Source organism: Ylistrum balloti, unplaced genomic scaffold, assembly GCF_031769215.1.
Source record: "Ylistrum balloti isolate Yb309-2 unplaced genomic scaffold, AGI_CSIRO_Ybal_v1 Utg371010, whole genome shotgun sequence".
Classification (NCBI taxonomy): Eukaryota; Metazoa; Mollusca; class Bivalvia; order Pectinida; family Pectinidae; genus Ylistrum; species Ylistrum balloti.
Window position 1 is genome coordinate 121,920 of NW_026782562.1, and position 25,427 is coordinate 147,346.

The following is a 25,427-nucleotide window of genomic DNA, read 5'->3' on the forward strand; positions in this document are numbered from 1 at the left end:
CATAGTATCTGTGATTTTTGTTAAGAGTTAAGGCTATATACTACATTATACATAGTATCTGTGATTTTTGTTAGAGTTAAGGCTATATACTACATTATACATAGTATCTGTGATTTTTGTTAGAGTTAAGGCTATATACTACATTATACATTGTTCTGTGATTTGTGTTAGAGTTAAGGCTATATACTACATTATAACTGAATTACAGATATATACTACCTTACACATTATATGTTGCTACTTTAAACAATAGAAATTCTGGGTGTAAGTGCCATCTTACACATTTATGTGAATATCTAAAAAAATCTTTTACAGTTGGTATATGTATATGAAAAACATTGGTACCAAATTTTAAAGTGCACATCTCTTGATAGTTCAAGTTTACAGTTCAATAACTTCAAAAATAGCTGAAGTGTAAATGACATTTTAAAGTTAAAGGGATGTTGGTGAAATCGAAACCTTAACGCTTGTCCATCAAATGCCATGTTAATCTTAAGCGTGATTTGCGGTAGGTCACAAATTTTTGTTTTGAAACCAGTTGAGGGAATTCTTGTTTTCCTGACACGCTAAACATGAGTGGACTTGGTATCGTTCTGAATCAACTTTTAAGAAAGAAATTAAACTCTGAACAGTGAAATGTAAGAGGTCCGGTTTCTGTAGTACAATATACATTATCACTAGTGAACTGTGAAATATCGGGAATTAAGGTGTGCTGTGGGTGACTGTTGATCTCTGCTAAACAGATTTGTTAAAAGTTGCAAGATAGATTATGTGACAAATTATGTTTTTGTATCACTTCAATGTTGAGGATTTGATTTCAATCACGTAGGCTCACCAATTACGCATTAGAAAAATAATTTCTTTTTTAAGTTAAGTTTACATGCTGACTTTGATATAGAATATTTTTTTATACTTTTTATCTCTAACACTATTTCATTGACATTTTTCCATATTGATTATGGAAAATTTTGATCAGAGAATGTGTATGTATAATTTTAGGTTGGAAAATTTTAAAGATACTTCTATTTATTTTGTACAAGTAGGGAATATCATTCAGAAAGATGGCAAAATTAGAAAAAGCTGCCCATGCTTTCAAATAGGTTTTTTACATTGTACTTTAAAAGTGCAACATAACCACCTGTTTTTGCACTAAAGTAAAATTTTAAAATCTAAATAACCTTAAAAATTGTTTGATGAAAAATTGATATGGTTGTCGTAGGTAGTAGTCATACTGTTAGCATTTAAAAAAAGTAAAATAGTTTGAAACAGTATATTTTACTGGGAATGAAAAAAATGTCACTCTTTCATCATAAAGAATTTGTAGAGTACTTTAATACTACTTTTGTTTGAAAAAAAGAATTCTGTAAAAGTGATAATGTACGACTGTGTTAATTTGAGTTATATATAAATATACATGTTTGAACATTTCCCTAGCAATCTTATGGTAAGCTATTTGTGTTGTTTACAATGTAACTAAAGATTGAGGAGGTGTGGTGATAGCTGGCTTAGTAGATCGTTGGTGTATGTAACTGTGTTAAGAAGTACGTGGTTCGTGGTTCACTATGTCTTACATTTTCTTGGGAAACCGAGAAACGAACCTGACTTTGTTGTTATTGTTTTATCCTTTAAATAGACACGTTCCTTTAATTGGTGTGGATGGCATGGAATGAGTCCCCAAAAAAGACCCTGATTGTTCACCAGGTTACAAACCCACCAAACAGACAATGCAGTTCTGATGTGACTTGTTATAAAGTGCTTGTTCCTGTAATAATTCAGTATAACGTACTGTATTGTATGCTGCTGATAATAAACAGTAAAACTCATTGAAATAAGATTAAACATCATCATGTTTTTAGGAGACTGACACTAAGCACTGCATCGATATACATCTCTAAAACACTTATGTCTGGAATGACTCAATAGATTCTCAGCCAATCTTCATTTCTTCAGATGAATTTCTTGCATTTTGTTTCAATTTAATGACAGCAGATGAGCAAAGATCAGTTTGAAGGTTAATTAGTTAATTGCTTGTTTCTGGCTAATCTAATCTAAAGACATTTCACTACCACCCATAGAGATTGTGTACAGGCATCAAGAATGGCAGGTATTACAGACAAATTAATTGAATGTACATTAAGGGTAAAGGTGTGTTTCTACCCACAAATCATTTCAATTAGTGTTGAATTACATTTGGAGCACTGGTAGTATCAACAAGTTGGCACTGTTTCTCTATTGCTCTGTCTATCTGTCTCTCTACAGTTAATGTGTCACTATCTGTCAATCAACAGTTGTCTAGAGGCTAACTGCAGTATATCATCTTTTTGTTCAATTTGCAGTTTTAATGGAAATAGTCTAACATAAAGTATTTTAATTCATTCTGAAAAGTTTCAGATTTTTTAGTTTAACTGCACTCAATTCAACCGTACTTATTTTGCATATTTTTAATTACTTGCATCAAATTACTTTGATTTTTAACCATACATAATTTTCACTTTCAGATTTTACATATAAATAAGTTAGATAACCTCATTGAGATTTTTTAAAAAAGTTAATTTAAAAAAGTAAATTTCCCCTCTGGGTATATTAATCATCATCTATATAATTTCAAAGAGATTGTGTTGATGTTTTAAACATTTTTTCTAAACATTCCCGCGAAGTTTGGCAATGACTAATAGTGCGTAAATTTCTTGGTGCTAATCACACCACTCCATTTTGATATGTTTGATATCTGATCATGGAAATGTTAAAATGACCTGTCAACCAATTCACCTATTAAAACACCTGTCATCAATTTGCTGATTTCTTTTGATATTGGGCGACCCTAAATATTTAGTGTGATCCAACAATGTCAGTTCCTTCTTTTGTCGATGTCTTATTCTATTCATCAATTTTTCACGAAGCAAAATGAATTTAGAGTTGAATTGAATTTCACATTCATTATCAATTTGTTATGGTAAAAGGCTTTCATATTGTGTTTTCTTGCTATAATGATTGTCAGGAAGACTTGATAACACTCAATGTGTCAGAAATATAGAGAGATATTGTAGCTTTCAGCGGGAACAATATTGAAGGAAATTTTATTGAAGGCCAAAATAGGGCTTATAACAAATAATAATAGAACCACCTGCAAAAATAAAGTGAATATAACATATGATATCTATCATCCATTTCTTGTAAAATTTATAAGAACATTACAAACAGAAGTACTAAAATGATGTGTCACTTCGAATTGAACGATTCATTAAGTTTGGGTGAATGCATATTACAAATGGTTTGTATAGAACCCTAAAATAAACAGCTTATGTGTGACTATGTTATATAAGATATCTATCAATTTTTAGTTTGGAGGTGCTTTCATATTTGATAATGTAGAGCTGCACTGGGTAACTCCATTTTTAACGTTTTTTTTTCATGAAAGATCTGATTAATAGAAATGACAAATAGATTCACGATGTTTATCTCACAAACTATGGTAGAGTCAGATATCAAGTGTACCAATTAATGCATATGTCATATTGTCAAAGAAATTAAAGACAAATTTTCTCTATGGAAGACCAAAAGGAATAAGGAAGATGTATTTGTGACCAATTTTTCAAATTATCATATAATTGACAATTTGGTGAAATGTCTAAAATATTCAGAGTGTTTTTGAAGGTGATTTCCTAAAATCTTACATTCTTAGATATGTGTAGGATTAAATGCTTCAGATAAAGTGATTTTTTATGGGAAATAAAAGAAGATGTTTATTTAGGATTGAATGATACCAAAGATTTTAAAACTAAGTGTTTAAAAAAAAAGTGCATTTGATGTCTATTCATGAAGCATTTCATTATTAGAGATAAGAGGTCACAATTTATTTTGAAGTTATCTCCCTTGCTAAGTGGTGTGATCCTACTTAACCTAAAGGGGCCTTTGTTTGTGAAGGTTGTTGTTGTCACTCCTGTTAAGGAGAAGTTTAAGGACTGAAAATACTTCAAAGAGACTTTATTACCTAACTTGTAAACCAAGAAGTCGTGAAACACTTGAAGTATGTTTGTTTTTGTTTTTAAATGTTTAAAACACTTCACTTCGTTATCAGGTCCTTCTGAAAGTTCTAACTTGGGATATATATGGCATGTGATTATAGTTGATGTAGTGTTTAAATTTGATATTCTGTCACAATTAACATCTTTTCTGAATAATATTTATACAAGCTTGCGTAATTGTCAATGACAGATTAATGTCGTGAAAAGAGATGCTTGTTATGTATTTTTATCAAAAACAGGAAAATTGAGGAGATAACTAACATGTTATAATCATGCCATGATGGCGACAGATTTTGTGAAATGTTAAGAATGTGTTTGAAAGGTATTGATTTGTTTCAATGCAAAACAAACATTGATTTATAAGGATTTATAACAAAAATTGTTCGAATCATTTTCAATATGTTAAGCACTTCTTTTTCTCATAAATATTCACAGCAGTGTTGAAAAAATTAGGACAAAAGATCAGAAGGTGACAATCAGAATCACTAACTTAGACAATAATTTTGGTATACACTCACCTACAGTGTTGACAATACTTAATATGTTTTATTTATCAGATTAAAATATAAAACTTGTGTAACAAACTGCTCCTCTAGAGAGTAAATAACTTTACTTTGATCTGTTGAGTATAAGGTTAGTAAACCAGAGGTCCAAGGTTCAAATCCTAGCAATAGATTTATTGAAATTCATAATGAGCTCTGCTACAAAAGCATATTTTACTATAACCTTATAACGAAAACAATTGATCTTAAATTTTATAATATATAGATCAGCATCCTCTATCTATTGTAGTTAGTTTCAAACCCTTAAGGTCAAATAAGGTCAAATTATGGCGTTGTACCATCATATCTCTGCAGCTAAGCAGGCACACTTCTCTGTTATCATCCATATCTATATTGCTGTTCAGAAGATTATTGCCAGCAGTAAATGCTAATTCATTGTTCTGTAATAAGCCCACCCCAAACTGTGTCAGAGGTCTTATTGAAGGATAATTATGGTATTCATCACTGTGCGTTATTGTATAGAGTTGGTCATTGGAGAAATTATAGAAAACAAACAACCCTGAATATAAATAACATACTGTTGACAGAAGTAGTAAACTTATATATCATAAATGTTGTAAATAGGCCTCCTTTAGTGCTAAGTGATAAGGACCAACATTAATTATGTATTATACCTAGGTTTAAGGCATTAGAGAATAGTAAGGATAGCAAATATAATTCTGTGTGAAAAATATTACTGAATAAATGTGGATAGACAAAAAAAATGATTAAAAAAAATGTTATATTTTAATGATAAAACAATAATCATTTCTCATAAGTTTCTTTTTACTTTGTTTCTGTAGAAAAATATCAATATTTTTGTAATGATGTCATACTCCTATAATTCTGTAGACTAAAAGTATCCCACCTTTTGATTTTGTCAATGTACATCATTATTCCTCTATATCTAATCTGTAGAAGTTGTACCTATCCTATATTATATCACCACCCTGTGATATGAAAGGCAGCACGTCTCTAAGACTCTAGGTTTGCTGTATCAAACCTTTAAAATTTTCCCATAAAACAGATACCAACAGAATTTATATAAAATTAAACTGATTCAACTTCAACATGGGAATAAATTTTTTAAATTGGACTACTTCTTTATCAGATAGTTGTCATCACCCAAGGGAAGTCACTCCCAGATAAAGGTCTGATAATATCGTGTAAGTCTGTTAGGTCGCAACTCAGCCAGAGACAGTTTCACCTGTTAGATTGATAATTCTAGAGATAGTCCAAATTAGTGATTAAATAAGACAATTATTCCTATTTCTATCACCATTTTATGGAGTATAACATTCCTGATACTGGTTCCAATCATCGTTCTGACTTGTTCTGCAGATAAGTGATCACAAGGCGTGATTTCATTACAACTCACCAGACCTTGAGTGGAAGAGAATTTTTTCTTACATATTCCTATCCATTAGAGGTTTTCATGTGTTTAGCATTTTATGGGCTGGGTGGATACGTAATGCTACCAATGTCCGCCCATCTGTCTGTCCCATTGCACCGCATGGTGCTGTGAACAAATATAATATTTTGAGTATCTCTCTACTAATTGTGTTCATATTTACTCCATGTTGTCATAACAACAAGATCTACACCTTATACAAAAGGTGTCATTGGTCAAGGTAAAGAGTCAAAGGTCACATTTGAAAACTTCTTTTAATTTATCCAACAATTTTTACATGCATGGGAGCTGAGGCATTCTTGTCTAGAAGAACCATCTTGTAGATTTTTGTAATATTACAGTTTCTTTTACTCAACAAAAAGTTATAAAGCAATGATACTGCTTATACTTGGAAAGGGAATATATATATTACAAATACAAGCTATTGGTTCAAAGGTCACACAGATCTCTGTAATAACAACCTGAAATACTACAGCAGTATCACAAGGACATAGAACGTTACTCGAGTGATCACCTTACTTCATTCCACTAGAGCCTGTCTTGAAATACCAGCCAGTCTAAGGAGACGAATGTCTCATACAATTCAGTTAAACCAAAAAAGTGTCTTTGTAACACCACCCACTTCTACAACAATATCAATACATATTTGTAATATCGCAATATAGAGAACTAAATGCCTTCACAATACTACAATACAGGATCTGTTTATAGACCCCGTTTTCTTATCACTATAATATAAATCCTGTATATATAGACCATCAATTTAATACTAGTTTCCATTTCTCAAGAATTTTGAAATGTAACTTTTTTTTCTAAATATAGGGCACCATTCATTAAATCAACTTAATTACACTTTCATTGCACAATATACTGCTGAACTTTGAAGGGCAGACATGTTTCTTTATAAAGTGTTTCGAGAGAGATTATAGTCATCATGTTTAGGATCAGTGATAAAAAGTACATTCACGGGTATAGCCCTGTCATTAGGGTGAGTTAATCTGTCAAGAGTTTGGGAGAAACATTAACATGGATGTCATGGATGTCGTTCAGACAATAGTCAAGTTGGAGTGAAAAATGTTCTTTTGCTGATGATAAGTGATACTAGCTGGAGCCTGGGGGAGGGTAATAAGATAAGATTACAATATTTTATCAGGGTGGAGTACAGTTTATCAGTAGGGATAAATGTAAATGTTTAGAAATAATGTGTTTTGTTTTCAGTCTTAAAAATGATGTCCTTGATTGATGAATGAATTCAGATAAAGTGTTCTAAATCCATGATAACATATATATGACAAATAATGAAAATCATGATCACTTTTTCATCAGTTAGCTTCTAAATTGTGTACTATTTATTGACAGAAGTTTATAGCCAGGCTGAATGAGACAGTCAAGGGAGATAAATGTTTCTTGCTCACAAAACAAATTTCTAATTCTCTTGTTATATTCAATTTTGGTGAGATCTGATGTATTATTAATTTAAAACAAATGGATCTCTAGTCTTCTCAGTAGGACTGACTTTTAATGACCTCTTCAGTATTATCAGTCTGATAGTCATTAAATTTTACTTACAGATAAAGCAAATATGTCGGGTACAGGGATATGATGGTAGCTTTAAACTAGGAGGTTATCATCAGCTTTGTTCAGGTTAGTAACCTTGACCCAATTAACATAAGTTACTATTGTTTTACAGACAGGGATTCTACGGTTGCCAGATGAAGACTATGTCATAGAACCAATGCCTGTAAATTTTGATGTTAGAAACATATCTACCTCTCAACAACATCACCATGAACATCGTCGTCATAACCATGGATACAGACTTCCTCATGTCCTTTACAAAATGTCTGCTGTCCATGGCCATGAACCAAGATATTATGAAGCTCAAAATTGTAAGTAAAAGAGGCTGCCAGGATTTTTGTCACTGTATATATGTGAAGATACCATAGTTGTCATTTTCATAGAGTTTTAAATTTTCATCATTTCAAGGATGAAATTATGAAAGCAAATGGTATTAACGAAACAAATCTTAGGCTGTTTGATAACTTCTTTGCAAAAAAAATGTTTGTTGAAAAATTTTGATAAAACTGTTGTGCAAATTAGAATATTAAACAACTTTTAGATAACAAGTGAAGAAATCACAAAAAAACGATATCTGTGTTGAATGTCCACAAAATATTGATGTGTTTTAAAAGGTCATCAGCTTTTATGAACAATGTTTGTTCATTATTGATTTATTTGCCAAAATGATATAAAAATAGGGAACATTTCTGTCTTTATTATCGTGATGAAGACTTTTGCAGGTGTTTCGTTTAAGTGGCTTCCATCCTTTCTGATTTTAGATGACAAACGTTCAAATGCAACAAGGACGAAAAGATCATCTACTTCTCAGAATCTACAACAGAACTTGTCACATGAGCAACAACGTCAGGAAAAATTGTCACATGAACGTCAACGCCAAGAAAGGTTGTTACATGAGCGACTTCGTCGACAGCGGTTGTTGCTTGAGCGACAGCGTCAAGAAAGGTTGTCAACCGAAAGACGTCGACAGGAAATGTTGTTGCGCGCTCGACGTCAACAAGAGAGGTCTAGGTCAGAAAATGCCAGGCGGCAGCAGGAGAGATCATCAAATAGCAGACGACAAGCGGAATCGTCATCTGCCCAACGCCGAAAGGAGTTCTCACGCACAAAAACTGTCGAAACTCTTGTGGTTGTAGATCAACATGTGTATAAAAAACATGGACGCCAGAATGTGACTACTTACGTCCTCAGTATGTTTAACATGGTAAGCAACTTTGATGGAGTCCTTCTTCATCATTTTGTTTGTGAGTAATTCATCAATCAGTATTCAATTGACAACTATGGAAAAATAACCAAACCCCACTTAAAATAAATTTTGTAAATTAGAAAAAATTGATTTTAATTTGTTAAAACTAAACACAAATATGATCAATTATTTTAAAGATTTAAGGTTTAAAATGCCATGAATGCCATCAGTTACAAACTAGACTTAGACTGGTCTTTTCTTTCCTTCTCTACTACAAATTACATTTCCATAAAAAGTTTTATTCGTTCCTAGTACTTCCTATGCTCCTGTTTGTTTTGAAGGTGTCACAGTTGTTCTTAGATGACAGTCTTGGATACAAAGTCAACATTGTATTGGTTGGGCTTATTATCATGGATGGATCTGAGGTAAGACTGATAAAAAGGATGATCTACCCAAGAAGAGACCAAAAGAGAGTAGTCGTAAAATTTTGGATCAATAGATGATTAATGGTCATTTTGCTTAAAGATTGCCTGTTTTACAAGATAATCATTTTGAATTTGATTTTAATTATTTTTTGTCCACTTGTTGTTTTGATAACATTATGTTTTTTAATGTCTGTTTTAAGTAATCTTCCTCAAAAATATGAAATAATGCTATTCTTAAGAAGTAGTATGCTTATTCGATACAGAAAAGTTATAGGAAGGGAGGTAACTCTCACAATATAGCTCCATTTCAAAAATAATTTCAGGAAACTTTTGGATTTTACGGTGTTTATCTGTAATACATATGTAGTTATCCTTTAAATGGGGTGGTTTCAAATTTACAGAAAAAGGAAATATTTTACTAAAATTTCTGTAAAGAATGATCACAATAAATGAATGTTTGTTTTTTTTTTAAAGATTTTAATCTGGTTTTTAAAACTGTTTATTTATATTCATTATCAGCCTGGACTTAGCATTAGTCACAATGCTGACAACACACTCAATAGTTTCTGTCAGTGGCAAGCTGTAATAGGGGGAAAACGGCACCGACAACATGACCATGCTATTCTCCTAACGGGACTGGACATCTGTGCCTTACGAAATGCTCCTTGTAATACTCTAGGTAAAAAGGATCAGAAGAATATCATTGAATGCTTTATGTAATGTATTAAGACGTTGAACTTTATTGAAATGGCAAAATATAAAAAAAACCTGTTTCCACAAATGGTCCAGTTAAATGTCAAACATCTTTGTCTGTGAATGTCAATGCTCTCTCCATGTTCAATATGCATCTGATGTGTTCATTCTCTCTATAGCTGATGATTTTGACTAATCATAACTTTCTGAAGTTTCAAAGTCATTATCAGACAGTTTATGTACCTGTTTACTTAGCCCTGTTGTGATGTATCAAATGATGGTTTAAAGTCACCACTAGAGGTCACATGACTCTTGTACAAACTGAATGTTTAAACTACGTCAAAAACATGTAGAAGACAATCATTTGCAGTAACGTTGTATTAAGAATGAATGAGAAAGGGCAGACCATTTCTTCAACAAGTATATTAGACACACATCATAATACTTAACAATGAAAATATGGCTGTACCAATTTTTTTTTCCTGTTTGCAGCAGCCCTCATAGTTTTAGATCAAGGTAACAATAAAAGGTCAAAGTTCAAACCAATTAAGTTGTACAGGTCAAATAACATTTTTATGGTCATCAGATTTGGTCATCACTACACTAACCTTAGAATATTTCTAACTTATATAAATATCTTTGTCATGTTTATAAGATTTTATTAAAAATAAAATATTGCTTAAATTTCATCATTGTTGAAATTTCAGGATTTGCACCGGTGAAGGGGATGTGCAACAGACTAAGGAGCTGTAGTGTTACAGAAGATTCAGGGCTGGCTACCGCATTCACAATTGCTCATGAAATTGGACACAAGTCAGTTCACATTTCACTGGGACATGAATTCTCATATACTAAAATTAGATTATTGTTATACATAATCAGCAAACATTTCCCATAGAGATATTACTGTAACAGGAAGGTGACAAATTATATACAAGACTACAAAGTGATCACTATAATTTTGCAGTGATATCTTTCTTGGATAAAGGATATGGGACATCGCAGTAGAATAGGAAACTATATATATTTAGATAAACAAAAAAAGAGACTGCAATAATTAATTCATCAATACTGAAGAATTCAAAATAGGAATATAGTTATCTTATTTAGAAAATAAAAGTACACATAGCTGTAACAGTAGATTGATATGCCCCCAAAAAATCCTAATTTGAATTTCATATCTGTTAAATGTTTATTTTAGTTTTGGAATGCTTCACGATGGAACAGACAATTTCTGTCGGCCTCATGCTGGAACAATCATGTCCCCGACACTCAGCTCCAAGAGCGGCATATTTCAATGGTCTCAGTGCAGTCGTAACTACCTTCATAGGTTCTTCAAGTAAGTACATGTTTTAAATACATGTACTTTAAATGAGAATTCACTGCTAACAGTAACATTATGTGATCTGTTGCTGTAATTTGACAATGTTTATATGATTTATTATTACTCGAATTTAATAGTTAACCTTAACTTTACCAAGCTCATGTCAGTCTTAAAAAACATTGGATTAAATAGAGCAGTCTTAGTAAAATCTATAGAAGGTGAAAAATGTCAATTCAGCTATCATGGTAGATGTCTGATGCTGATTATCCCCGTGTCAAAATCCTGTTTTCCAGCACAATCCAGTCAAGTTGTTTAGTTGATGAACCACAGGCTGTGGCCGAGTTGAAGTTCCCAGATAAACTACCAGGAGAAATCTTTAATGCCGATACACAATGTCGGTGGCAATTTGGGAAGCATGCAAGACTGTGCATTTTTGACTTTGGAAAGGTTTGTATCAAAATGCATTCATATCAAAATCATAATCAGTTGGAATGATTTCAAAATTTTATTTCAACTGTAATAAAAATGACTTTTATTAGTGTAAATAATACTCAACATAGAGGTACTTGGATAAATGTGACCTTTCAAAAGTACGAATCAGCTTTCTTTTTTTAAGTTTTATTTAAAAATTTTTTTCAAAACTGTCACTTTGATTTATGTAACAAGGTTAAAATATTTTTGAAACATTAAATTGTCTGTGATATGGATTGAAAACAGGTCAAATTATCCGAGAGATTTGTGCCACCTCACTGATCAAGTAATGATGAATCCCTAAGATATTTATTCGATCAAATGAAAAACACTATGTTTAAATTCCCTTCTCTCTACCAAAAACAAAACTGAAAATGAATTGCATTTGGGAAAGGACTTAAAGTACTGTATGATTTAGAAAGATTAAAATAGCTTTACTCTGAAGAATATTTCAGATATCGACTATATCACTGTGTGAAAATAAAACTACAAAATTATTTGACGTAAACCTGCATCTAGATGGACATATAATTGATACATTATACTGAAGTGTTTCTTGTTTTAGAGAGAAATTTGCCAAAAGCTGTGGTGTTACAAGAGTGGGATGATGTGTGAAACCAAATTCCTCCCAGCAGCTGATGGGACCTCATGTGGTGCTGGTAAGGTAGGTAGGATAATGAAAGAATACTCTTTTACTCTGTCTGACTAATGGGCGTTAACAGACTGAACCTGTACAAAGAGACCACTTGTAAGGTATCTGTAACCTGTATAGAGGCCATTTGTAAGGTATATTTAACCTGTAAAGAAAGATCACTTGAAATATTTCAATAACATGTATAGTGAGACCACTTGTAAAGTATCTCTAGCCTGTATAGAGAGACTACTTGTAAGGTTTCTATAACCTGTAAAGAGAGACCAATTGTGAGATTTCTAAAACCTGTATAGAGAGACCACCTGTAAGGTATCTCTAACATGTATAGAGAAACTGCTTGAAAGGTTTCTATAACTTGAAAGAGAAACTACATGAAAATTTCTATAACCTGTATAGAGAGACCACTTTTAAGGTTTCTTAAACTATTAAAGAGACTATTTGTAAGGTTTAACCTGTATAGAGACCACTTGCAATACAAACTTGATGCGTATAGAAAGACTACTTGAAAGATATTTCCGTATTCTAAGACTTGCCTTAAGCTACAACAGTGGATACCAGTAGAAATGGTGATATTTATCAGGATTCCAAATTGATAGTGAATATGATATTCTCTGGTAGACTTACATTGAAATTAATATTTTGTTATTTTCAAAGCAAAAATTATTAAACAAAGGGCTTAACTTATACAAATTTAAAATTAATGAAACTGTTATTCCTGTCAACCATGTTGAATTCACTGGAACTACTGAAATTTTTACCTGTTCATCTGAGTAAGTTAATGTTGGAAACTAAAGTATCAAAAAAGTATAAAGGGAAAAAAATATGTCTCATCAAAAGGGATGTCAGTTATATTGCACTGGTGGCTTCCTATCAGTTTTCCACACAATGGTTTATCTTTAAGTAATGCTGATTACATCGAGTGTGTTTAATGGATTGAGTGTGTTCAGTGGATTAAATGTGTTTAATGGATTAAGTGTGTTTAATGGATCGAGTGTTGAATAAAGTGTGTTTAATGGATCAAGTGTGGTTAATTGATTGAATGTGTTAAATGTATTAAATGTGTTCAATGGATTGAGTGTGTTCAATGGATCAAGTGTGTTTAATGGATCGAGTGTGTTTAATGGATTGAGTGTGTTAAATGGAAGTTTAAGGTTATAAAGACAGTGATTTTATGATGATAAGATAGTGTATCAAGTTTGTCTGAAGAAAATGTAAACACCAACTTCTTTCAATTGAATATTCATGATATCAACGTCATTTGTAGTGGTGTCGACAAGGTCAGTGTGAGACATACGGTGTACGTGGTCCTCTTCCAGTAAATGGACAGTGGTCTGCCTGGTCAGAGTGGTCAGCTTGCTCAAGGACATGTGGTGGAGGTGTCAAAGGTCGAAAGAGGCAGTGTAATGATCCATTGTAAGTTATAAACTGTGGCAATAACCTCATATAAATACAGTTAACCCTACATAATTTTAGAACTACAACATGAGAATGGACTATACAAGCGAAGGGAGACAACCATTACAAAATGTCTTAAGGATCTAAATATGAGAATTGCTCACAACATTTTTACATTTTTATTTAGATGTCGTATATTATCTAAAATTCAAGTTGAAATCCACCAGTGACATTATTTCTCTTTCAAAATAGACATTCCTTTCACCATAATATCATCTGCCATTATTAATGTTGATTGATTAAAAACATTCAGGACAGGAAAGAAAGAAGAATAGAAAATTTAATGCGTCAGGGTATTAAGTTGAATGCTAATTGGTATTAGGTTGGAAACTAAAGCCAATGATTTGTGTTGGTTTCAGGCCACAGTATGGGGGTGAACCATGTAAAGGAAATGACAGCATGAGTAAGCTGTGTAACTTACAGGTAGGGCCGCAAAAATGAGGCTGAATAAAGATAATGACTGCTAATCAAATTACTGATGATATTGGTCTTTTTATATGAAGAAATATTCCAATATTCAATTGATCTTTTAGATGAATTACTTTAATTTAACAATAGAAGACTGTACATAATGCATAGAAGGTCGTACATAATACATTATGTAGTAAAATGAATACGTAACTGTTTGACAGCGTAGAGGACTGAATGTGCTAAACTCACCAGATCAATGTAGATATACTATGTCTGTAAAATGGTGGTCAGTTGGTGCAGTGGTAACACACTCGCCTTTCATCTAGATGTCCAGGGTTCAATTCCCTCAAGCACTTACATTCAGACCAACAAGAGTAATTATAATATGTTTAAATAACTTGATTTGCAAATTTGGTAAAATGAAGAAAGCTAATATTTCAAATACCTTATTATCTGTCAAATCTTTGCGATGTAGAGTTGCGCGGAGGACAGTGTTGACTTCCGCAGTGTCCAGTGTAAAGGATATGATGACAAGGCATTCCGAGGATGGCATTATAAATGGAAGCCTTACAAACGTATATTCGATGGTGAGTAAAACCTGAAAACTAAATTGTTGAGGAAGGGAGATAACTTAATGAGCCAAATTGCACAGTTTATCAAATAAATTTTCGCGTATAGTGCACACTTTTTCAAGCTGAAACTGTCGTGTCAAAAAGGAGGTGCGCATTATATGCAGGAACATGCAATTCTTGGGGTTATCATTCCCGAGTTCTGCGTCCGCCATATTGGATTACCACCCTTCACATAGTTATATGTAAAAGTCATCGGTCTTATATGATAGTTTGGAGATAAAAACAACAGCAACAAAAAAAAAAAGTAAAAGTAAATTTCGAATGTTTTAATCATCGGCCATTCACGCTAGCATTACGGTGAATCTAATTTTTTTTTTCATTTCCCGTCGTTTGATTAGTGACTTACAATTGGTCGGGGCTATAGTAGTGTCTGAATTTCTGCCTCATTTTGATGATGTATCTGTGGAATTCAATGTGTCCGGAAGTTTTTGTGCGATTGTCGTTCTGTTCATAAATCAGACAGCCCATCCCACCGATGCTCAAAGTTGGTGACCCCATGTCCTCTCTTGATCTGCATGGCCTGCACGCGCAGCTCTGTTGTACTGGCAGCGATACCGGCATCTCAGTGATCGCATACAAAGTTGAACAGCTCTCTCTCCATCTCTTGGTGCTTCGCTGTCGCACCTATGTCAGCCCTTCTGGTCTGTGGTTGGTACTTTAGACGGTTTTTTCTTCGTGCCTTGATATTTCACTCTGGAATGTCGAAGTGGCGACCGGCGGCACGAAACTCAAGTCTCTTGGCGTAGTCCATGGCGTTCGCGGTTTCCCCATGTCGAAGTCGGTGTAAACATTCTATAACTAAGTACCTTCGGATACCGTGGTAGGTACACATATGGGGACAAGGTATGATTGAAACTTTTCAGACAGTTAAAACAACATTGTTTTCTGAGTTGTAGTACGTGTTTAGCCGAAGCCGGGTGTCATCAATCTCCTCATACTCAACGTGTTTGTTACCTGTTAAGAACCGTTAATTATCCAATTAGCCAAGCCTTTCATCCTTGTTAAGTCAGGTACCTGTGTGAATTTGTTTACATAAGGTAATTAAATATGTTAGGGTCACGATGACTGTGGTTTCCTCATTATCAATTAATCTTTCTGTAGAAAATCTTCTTATTTTTTTTTTTTGGAATCTGACCCCAAAAAAGTACCTGCGCACTATACCCGCGTGCTCACTAAACCCGCAAATTTATGGTATTCAACAACACTTGTATAACTTTGAAATAAAATCAGATGATGATCTATTTTAAGGCAATGTTTGATAAGAAAATCTTATTTTAAGGATCTGCTCTTTGTTTATAGCTTACAGATGTTTAATGAGTTTTAAAACATATTGTTGAAAAGTCAACATTCACATGTTCTTTCATGACTATTGAAGCACAATCAAAGTTTTGTACAAGTGTGTGTTTGCGTTGTAGTACAAGACCAGTGTAAGTTATACTGTCAGGCCAATGGATACAACTTTTTCTACGCTCTTGCAAAACAAGTGGTTGATGGCACGCGCTGTAATGATTACTCCAACGACATATGTGTTCAAGGCCAGTGTCGTGTAAGTAGGAATCTACTGAAGACTATGTAGGAGCAGTTCTAATCCATTAGAATCTTGTTCTAAATTTTCATTAAATTTGAAAAAGAAATATTGGATAAAGATATTCAATACCTGTTCACCTCAGATTACCATGGTAAGCTTAATATTTTTTTTACATATTTTGAACAAGAAATAAAGATAATATTTCTGAAGCTAGCAGAGAAAAATATTTTGTGGTAGTGACCAAATTAAAGTAGAGCAAAGCCTTAGAGACAAACATTTGAGACATTTCAATGTAATTCAGATTTGCTGCTGATTAATGACCTCTTTCAACAGCAATGATGAATTATCATCTTGCTTGAAACCAAGAAAGTAAGCTTGTGTTTATACATTTGATAAGAATACACAAACTGGAGTTAAAACACATCCTTGTTGTGTCATCTGACTAGAAGCCATCCTGTTTTCATCATCTTGATGTGTGCCGTCCGCCATACTTAAACTTTTATATTATATCAAATTACCTGAAACGATTCTGAGGTGGTCCTAATCAGGAAATGTAATTTGATGGGGTGGTCTGAAATCTGATATGGCCACCATCTTGAAAAACACATTTTCAACTTTTAAAGCTTTACTGTTGCCATGGAGCTAAAAATTGTTGGAGATGTTCAGGAAGGGAAGCCTACAGCCTTGTTATGTTTTGACACAGTCATGGTTTTCTTTGAACAATACCTTTTTAAAACTTCTAAGTTCTACTTGTTGTTATTGCTCTGGTCGACCCAAAATCCAATATGGCTGCCATCTTGAAAAACTTTTTCCCCAGCTCCACTGATGCCATTGAGCCAAAGTTTTGTAGAAATGTTGTTAAAACTGAAATGAAAAGCTTTTTTTGCCCTTACTGCAAAAATGTCCTGAACTACCTTAATTAGTTAGTAATTGTTCCGACTACTACCATTACCAGTGTACAATACATTGGTCTTTATAGTCAGATGACTTGCAAACAGGTAGCATGATTGTATAAGTGATTTATAACTAATGTTGCAGTCTGTCGGATGTGACCTTGTAGTTGGATCTCCTGCCAAGAAAGACATCTGTGGAGTGTGCATGGGTGATAACTCCACTTGTAATGTGTTTGAAGGCATCTATGAAAGTCAACCAGAAAGAAATCGTAAGAACGACAACTATTTTGAATCAGATAATTACCAGTATTAATAATTTCGGGTATTTTGATTAAAAGGAAATGAACTTGAATTAAGTTCTGTTATAATTTTATGATGCAAAATAATTTCCAAAAGTACCTGATGGTTTTCTTCTTCTTACTCATTGTATGTGCACAAGTCTACCATTAATCTCACATTTAGTGTCTGAGTGCAAATGTCTACCATTGATCTCACAATTTAGTGTCTGAGTGCAAAAGTCTACCATTGATCTCACAATTTAGTGTCTGAGTGCAAATGTCTACCATTAATCTCACATTTAGTGTCTGAAATTCTCATCTCAATTGAGTTTTTTTATTCGGCTCCTTTACTTTTGCTGACAATGGTCACAAACTCGTATATTTTTACCTCAATTTTGGCCAACATTTATGACACCCGGATTGAAAAGTACATTTAGGATGAAATTTCTAAAGACATTGAAATCAAATTTTATTCATTATCAAATCTAAATAAAGTTAAGACTGGTATATGACTGAAAAAGACTTCTCCATCAATACAAACTATGTGTTACATTTTAGGTTATTTCCCAATTGTCGTCATCCCAAAAGGAGCGCGTAGCATTGTCCTACGTGAGACATCACTCTCTACAAACTACCTCGCCCTTCGTAACATTTTTGGCAAATACTACCTCAATGGTGATTGGCATTTGAGCACAGAGGGATCTTACACAGTGGGAGGGGCTAGATTTATTTACAAACGAAGCTATCGAGAACCGGAGAGACTGGAGTCAGATGGACCTCTCTCAGAGGACATTGTCTTGGAGGTAATTACTTCATGAATTTTAGGGTCTCTCTCTCTTTCAGCAGATGTGTCTCTGAAACTTATTTATATATTATGTCGCCATATACCAAAACCTTCATGGTTAAGTGTTTAAAACTGAAATTTTAGTCGTGATTGCTATTGTATAATATCCTCTTAACAATTAGGACCATTGAATTAGGCCTTGCTCTGTATACGAAGTGCATGAATTAAATTAATGTTTATGGGAGGTTTGTATATGCCTTAGGAAAGTGCAAATCTGAAGCTTTCTAAATGCTAAAATCTTCTGTATAATGAAAATAACTTTTTATTTTATTAGAAGGACTAACACTTTGGGGACAGCTTCCACTATAGACTTAAGATTAATGTATGAAATATCTCTTTAGTTACATGATCAATAAAAACTTTTAAGTTTTTTCGAAATTGCTCATGAGCGTGTTCATGAGAATCTGATCAGCAGCACATATGACATTTTAGGTCAGAACCAAAGTGAGACCCACTGATCAGGGTCGATAGCTCAAACTGTTGCCCATCAGATTCCCTTGTTATTTATTTTTAAAACTGATCAATAAATGTATCTCATGTCATGGTTTTGCATACTCCTTTCGTGATGTAGGGTATGACAGAAATGTATTGATCTTTATAGTTGCTGTCACAAGGTGTCAATCCAGGGATATCTTACCAGTATGCCATGCCCAAGGTTTTACCAACCGTATTTGCAGTTCCCCACAACCACACATGGAGTGTGAAACTGACTCACTGCAGTGAACAGTGTGCCGGTGGTGTCCAGACATCCACAGCTCACTGTTCTCGTGAGGATGGAGAGGAAGTCAATCCACGTCTTTGTGACTCGAGGTCAAGGCCACAGACAGGCGTGTCTTCCTGTAATGTAAAACCTTGTACCCCAAGGTATGAAAATATTTCAGGCTTAGTTTACGTATGTCAAAGATCATATCATCATTATATTGAAAGAAAAATCTGAAGTGTAAAAAGATTTTGTATAAAAATAAAGAAATTATTGGAATAAACTTAATTCAAAGATAAGTACATTTAACACTATATAATGCTAACAGGAAGATCAAAATAAACAGTGGACCCACGATAATCTGGAGGCCCAAAGCCCAGATTGGCCCATTGACTTATCACTAGTCTGGAAAACTAGATGATTTTGGTGGGGAATGAATTAGTCTGTATTATCGAGGGTCCACTGTACTAAAGACTGGTGACTTCCTCTTAATGCAGCTGCTGAAAAAGCTGTGTAAAGCTGTTTATATCTGAATAATTCAGGTGGTTTACTGAGCCCTGGGGTGATTGCACAAAATCATGTGGTGGAGGGAAACAGAAGCGTCGAGTATTCTGTCGACAGAAAATCTCTCAAAAGGAGGACCGTCGAGTCAGTAAACGCCGCTGTGACAAAAATCTCCGCCCAGCCAAAAAGATTGCATGTAACACACAGGAGTGCCCACCAGCTTGGCATATGAAAAAATGGTCCGAGGTAAGTATTTCAAAACATGGTGTTGTGAGTTCAGATTGTTCCAGGGTAGCTCTGTTCAAACTTGCAAGTGACAATAAGAACCCAGTTGTATGTACATTTCAAGTTCTGTCTTTGTTTCTGTAAACATATGTTTTTCTCAGGGTTATGACAATTTCAAAGAAAAACATACGACCAAAAGTAAGGAACCATATCTAACTGCAGTTGAAATTTTCATAAATTTCACAGAAAAAAATGACCAGAAACAGAGGACATTGTCTTATTACAGTGGAAATTTTCTGAAAGTTCACAGAGGAAAATATGACCGAAAGAAGTGAATTTTGTTTAACTTCAGTGAAAATTTATGCATCTATTACAAGTGAAGTCATGAATAAATAGAAGATAAAAAGCCTGTTTTTTTTGGTAACTTTTGAAAAATAACTAACTCAAGTGAAATAAATACCATAAATGACAACCACTCATTTTGTGGGGGGTTTCTACCACAAGAGAAAAAAACATTCTACACACAAAAACTATTGACTTTCCAAAACAGTGCAATACAATGGCCTGAAGTAAAATGTCGCCGCTTGATATTAAAAAATGTCAATTCTAGAATTTTTTTAGATTGATTACAACTTGTAACAAGAAGTTAACAAATGAAGAATTTTCAAGTCCATTGTACGGCAGAAATATGTATGAAAATTTGATGATCAAAACAACATATAAAACTAATCTGCGATTGAATTTCCAAAGCGCCATTTCGGTCAAAGTTCATCCTGTCAGCCAATTGGAACATGCGAAATTGTTAAACCACATGTGATATAACATTATATGTTTACACAACAGTTGGAATGATTATTTGATGTCTTAGGAGTTAAACGTATTGACTTATTCAAGATCCTTCATAATGGATTTTACTGGCTTAATTCCATTTCATTCCAGATCCTTTGTTTCAAATTCAACACATTCAGTTTTGAAAAAAAATAACATGTCATTGATTATATTAATGGTAGTGTTCAACAACATGTGGTCCTGGCACAAAGACACGAGAGGTGGCTTGTCGTAGTCGCACCAGTCGTGGTCCAATAGAGCTTCCAGACAACATGTGTCAACACCAGCCAGTTGTAGCTACAACTAGGAAATGTCAAGTTGCCAAATGTCCACCTGTGATAACCTATCAGTGGATTGTGTCATCTTGGACAGAGGTAAGACAACCAAGCTAGATATTGGCATAAGGTCAACGTGACAACACTTGCTGTCTTTATTTTTGTATTTGGGGTTTACCAACTTTGCAATGACCAAAGCAGAAAAAAAGGAGAAAAGCTGTACTAAAGGATTCTGTTGCCTGGATGTTGTCCCTTCTGTTCTCTTCTTTACTATTATTTGCCCTTTTATCAGCAATGCATTTAGTCCTTGATGTACATTGGTTTACTAAGAGTAGGGGCATATAATAAGAGGGTAAGAAACTATCCACGTCTCTATAAAGCTATAACGAAGAATTTCAAGTTACCAGCCTTGCTGTGTTTGTAATCCATTTTTTCTCCCAAAGTACATAATTTATCTTCTTAAAGTAAATAGTAGTTGAAGACTTTTTAAAGGAGTGAAAGGGAGACAGACAGATAAGACTTGATAAGAACAGTAAGAAGAGGGGATGGCTCAGTGCACAAATGCAAACGCTAACCCCAGAGAGGACACCACTGTGCCTTGTTTCTTAACCCTCATATGTCTCTGACTTAATGGAACTGACATAAAACTGAGATTAATATGCACTGTCCTTGTTAAGTAATCCTGATAAAAAATTAAGCTGTCAGTTTGAACTTATAACCTGTCACTCAATTCATCATGAACAACAAAGAACTAAGGAAGTCCGAAGTAATCATGTACAACAGGGGGTTAAGGGCAGTCTGTGTATGAAATCTGAGAAAGATCCATCCAGTACTTATCAGGAAATAGTGATATCATTCTTCAACTTTAAAAATAAATATGGCCTATGGACAGACCTTTTAGTCTCTCTCACCGCGGAAAATTCTCTTCTCAACAGCAGCAGTTAAAAAAGGAGACAATTGGGAAACAAGAATTCTGTTAAGTTAGTGAAGACAAATGTTCAACATTTTCATTACCTTTCCTGTATTGTTGTTTATGAAATCCTATTAAAATTATTCATTCTTTGCAGTGTACATCGACTTGTGATACTGGGGTTCGTACAAGGAAGCTAAAATGTGGAAAACAGAAAAATGGCCGTGGATGGAAAATGGACAGTTCTGCAAAATGTCGGAATGTTATTCCTCCAGACATTTCATTGAAGGAAGAATGTCAACTACCAGCATGTCCCGTAAAAGAGCATCCATTTTGGTTCTCTTCACCTTGGTCACAGTGCTCAGTGTCATGTGGTGCAGGGATCCAGACTCGTCTAGTCCACTGTATGGACAAGCAGACCCAGGGCCTTGCATCCGGATGTGCAGCCAGCACCAAACCATTGTCTAGGCGGAGGTGTCAGACAAGAACCTGCCCAACACCAGGTGAGACCTTCGTCCCTTGTCATTCATATTGTTGTTTTTTGAGTTTTCGTGATAAAGGAACAGAAATATCGGAGATATTAATATGTCAGGGTCAAAATCAAGGTTAAGAAGTTTCGTTTAGATCAATATCTCAGAACAGTTTAATGATTTAGCTATAAAACTCATCAGGTGATATGATATTGTGGTTACTATTAAAAGTTTGTGGACTTTTTGAATTGGCATGAATTTTAAAATGTATTCCATTATTGTACAAAGAAATGATTAGAACCACTCAATAATTCAGAGTTAGATACAGTAGAACCAAACAATGAATTAAACTGAATAAAACAAATTTCAACATCTAGGTGTGTTAACCTAGTACATGTTTATTTTCTGTTCATTCAACCTTTTCTATAGTATAGTGAGTGATATTTTATCAACAGGTTGGCTTTAAACACAGTTTGTGAAAAATGTACATATGTTAGATAGATTTAGGTTGACATCCTCATAAATCAGGTCAAAAATAGAGATGGAATGTGTGACGAATCACTGTCTAGTTTATTTTTCATGAAAAATTTTATTTTTGAGTTTGGCAAGTTCAAAAACAATTTATTTTGACATATAACACTGGTTTTTAGGCTAAACGTACTCAGTACGTGCAGCCTATTGCGACGGCCTTTCAGACAAAATTTACCGATCCTGGCCTTCTCATTGGCTGAAATATCGAAAAGAGTAAGAGCCCTCTAGCGGTAATTTTCTGCGTAAATAATGCCGTAATCTTTTAAATCACTATTTTAAAAGCATCCTCAATAAGTTCATTTTTAATAACAATACGATTACTATATATTTAAAAAAAGAAGCACAGTGTGGTTGAACTGTTGATAAATTTTGAACAATATATTTTACGGAATTTGTGCACGGACATCCCCGACCTGTGCTATTGAAGAAGATCGAGCTGACGTGATTCTTATCGCCTGCTATGAATATTCCTAGAAAACAACCATATTGACCGTAAGCAGAGATACGTCTCTGCCGAAAGTAATTAAAAAATGGTTTCTTGCATCTTCAAAGTTTATTGTAACTGCGTGACCTGATTTACAGTGTATTTACTGTATGGCGGCTTATGAATCCTTCTCGACATGACGTAAGCGTACAGAACACTGAACATGCGAGTTGGCGCCATGATAAGAAGCTTGTTTGGGGGCTTGGTTTGAATTATTAACTAACAGCACTTATAACAAACATAACTTACAAACAGAACATCAATTTTGCTTGAATCCTTGTCGTTGTGGCAAGATCGTCTTAATATATAGCATCATTTTACCTCATTAGACGTCACAAAATTGGACTGTTCGTCCCACACACATACCCGCCGATATGACACTTTTTCAGGTTTTTCACACCCACCACCATGACTCTTTTTCAAGTTTTTGTAGATAAAAAGTTTGCGCCTCGTAGGCAAGGTACAATTGATGTTCATGATTTATGAATAATATATTTTTAATATTGTACTGATCATGATGTTGACTTTGTTATAACTTATAATTTTTGTCTTTTAGTTTTATTTGAAGGTTGATTGTGCTGATTTCTCTAGGTTTGTTAATGTGTATCAAAGTTCCTTGAAATGAAAATATTCCTTTAAACAAAACGCGTATAAAAAACTAAAATATTCATGTCTATAATAATCAATTAACTAGAACGAAATATTTCCATAACATATTAATTCATTTTGCGTGTCATGGTGACATTATCTAATGCATTGGAGATCAGAAATATTAGTATCTATAGTGAAAATATTGTAAATTTTGTATATATATGGAAGTCAAGTTTAATCTCATAGAACTATGTCTTTATAGATATAATTACTGGAATAAAAATCTAACCATGATACTTCAAGGAAGATATGCATGTAAATAAATTTAATGTAATTGTTTACACTTTTATCTATCTGAAATGCTGTGTACACCTTATCTACTTTCCTAAACCACAAATTTAATTATAATAAGTAAGGACTATTACTTTGCAATACGTTTAAAATAGAGAAGTAGGTATAAAGTCCTTTCGATTTGTCTAAATCCTCATATTGATAGGATAGTAATTGCAACATCTTCGGGATTTTAAAGGTTTTATTTAGTCAACTTCATCATAGATCTATTTATCATTTGGCTTGTTGGCGATGAATATATGGTTGTGTTTATTTTGTTATTTTATTTTTTTTACCTATTTTGATTTGTTCACATTATTGTCGTCCAATTTGAAATAAGAATTAAAGAAGATATAAAATCGCTTAAAATTAAGGAAAATAGCCTCTGGTTCTCTTATTTTAGTAATTTTTTCATTCCAAAGTGTAGGAGTATGGGGAAAGGAATATAGCTTAGCGGTTATTTGTGAACATTTTTCAATACGTTTAGCCTCTCAGTACTTTCAGTACTTTGATTTAACTCATTAATAAGATAATTCTTGTTGAAATATGATAGGTACCTGCAAAAGTGCGCTTTTACAAGGACACATGTGTACAAGTTTTTTTAGCTCGGCTGCCAATCGAATCCGAAAATGTTCAGAGTTACTTTGACATATAAGACGGTTTTTAACTCATTGATTAGATAATTCTTGTTTTAATATGAAAAGTACCTTCAAAAGTGCACTTTTAGGAGGACACATGTGTACAAGTATTATTTCAGCTCAGCTGGCAATCGAATTCTTAAAATGCTCCTTACATTCTACTTTCTGAAAAAGTGACATTCTCCACCATTTGAGGAGTTAGTTATACTTTATATGTATAAATGATATAGAAATGGTAAATTTCTGACTCCTGTTGTTACTCTTTACATCTTCGTGCTTCAGACGAATCCACCTATCTCGGTGTCTTCAGAGATAATCATCCTCATGAGGTTAATTTCCATATAACCAGAAAATCAGTTTCTGTTATGTTCTTTTCCAGATCCCTTGTGTATAGACCAGTTTCAGTGGTGTCATCTGGTACCAAAACATGATATATGTAATCACCATTTTTACGGACGGAAATGTTGCTTGTCATGTAAAACCAAATCATGACCCCTTCAGCGTGGCAACTAGACCAATCATAAACCTTGGACTGGGATTCGTCGACTTCATAAGCTGCATGCTCCAGTATTTTGAGTATTTCTTATATGAAA

General features: G+C 33.7%; 1 protein-coding gene across 1 annotated transcript in view; it reads left to right on the plus strand.

Annotated features, from left to right (window-relative positions):
* LOC132560056 (A disintegrin and metalloproteinase with thrombospondin motifs 18-like) overlaps positions 1–25,326 on the plus strand; it is a 55,570-nt gene extending 30,244 nt beyond the window's left edge. Inside the window, exons 4-22 of the mRNA XM_060224711.1 lie at positions 7,669–7,867; positions 8,318–8,760; positions 9,084–9,167; positions 9,687–9,846; positions 10,568–10,673; positions 11,062–11,199; positions 11,478–11,631; positions 12,221–12,319; positions 13,572–13,720; positions 14,122–14,185; positions 14,649–14,760; positions 16,221–16,351; positions 17,372–17,495; positions 18,063–18,307; positions 18,950–19,212; positions 19,591–19,798; positions 20,788–20,979; positions 21,948–22,293; positions 25,214–25,326. Of these exons, the coding sequence (XP_060080694.1) occupies positions 7,669–7,867; positions 8,318–8,760; positions 9,084–9,167; positions 9,687–9,846; positions 10,568–10,673; positions 11,062–11,199; positions 11,478–11,631; positions 12,221–12,319; positions 13,572–13,720; positions 14,122–14,185; positions 14,649–14,760; positions 16,221–16,351; positions 17,372–17,495; positions 18,063–18,307; positions 18,950–19,212; positions 19,591–19,798; positions 20,788–20,979; positions 21,948–22,293; positions 25,214–25,326 (3,330 nt within the window). The remainder of the gene's footprint in view (positions 1–7,668; positions 7,868–8,317; positions 8,761–9,083; positions 9,168–9,686; positions 9,847–10,567; positions 10,674–11,061; positions 11,200–11,477; positions 11,632–12,220; positions 12,320–13,571; positions 13,721–14,121; positions 14,186–14,648; positions 14,761–16,220; positions 16,352–17,371; positions 17,496–18,062; positions 18,308–18,949; positions 19,213–19,590; positions 19,799–20,787; positions 20,980–21,947; positions 22,294–25,213) is intronic.
* The last annotated feature ends 101 nt before the right edge of the window (positions 25,327–25,427 follow it).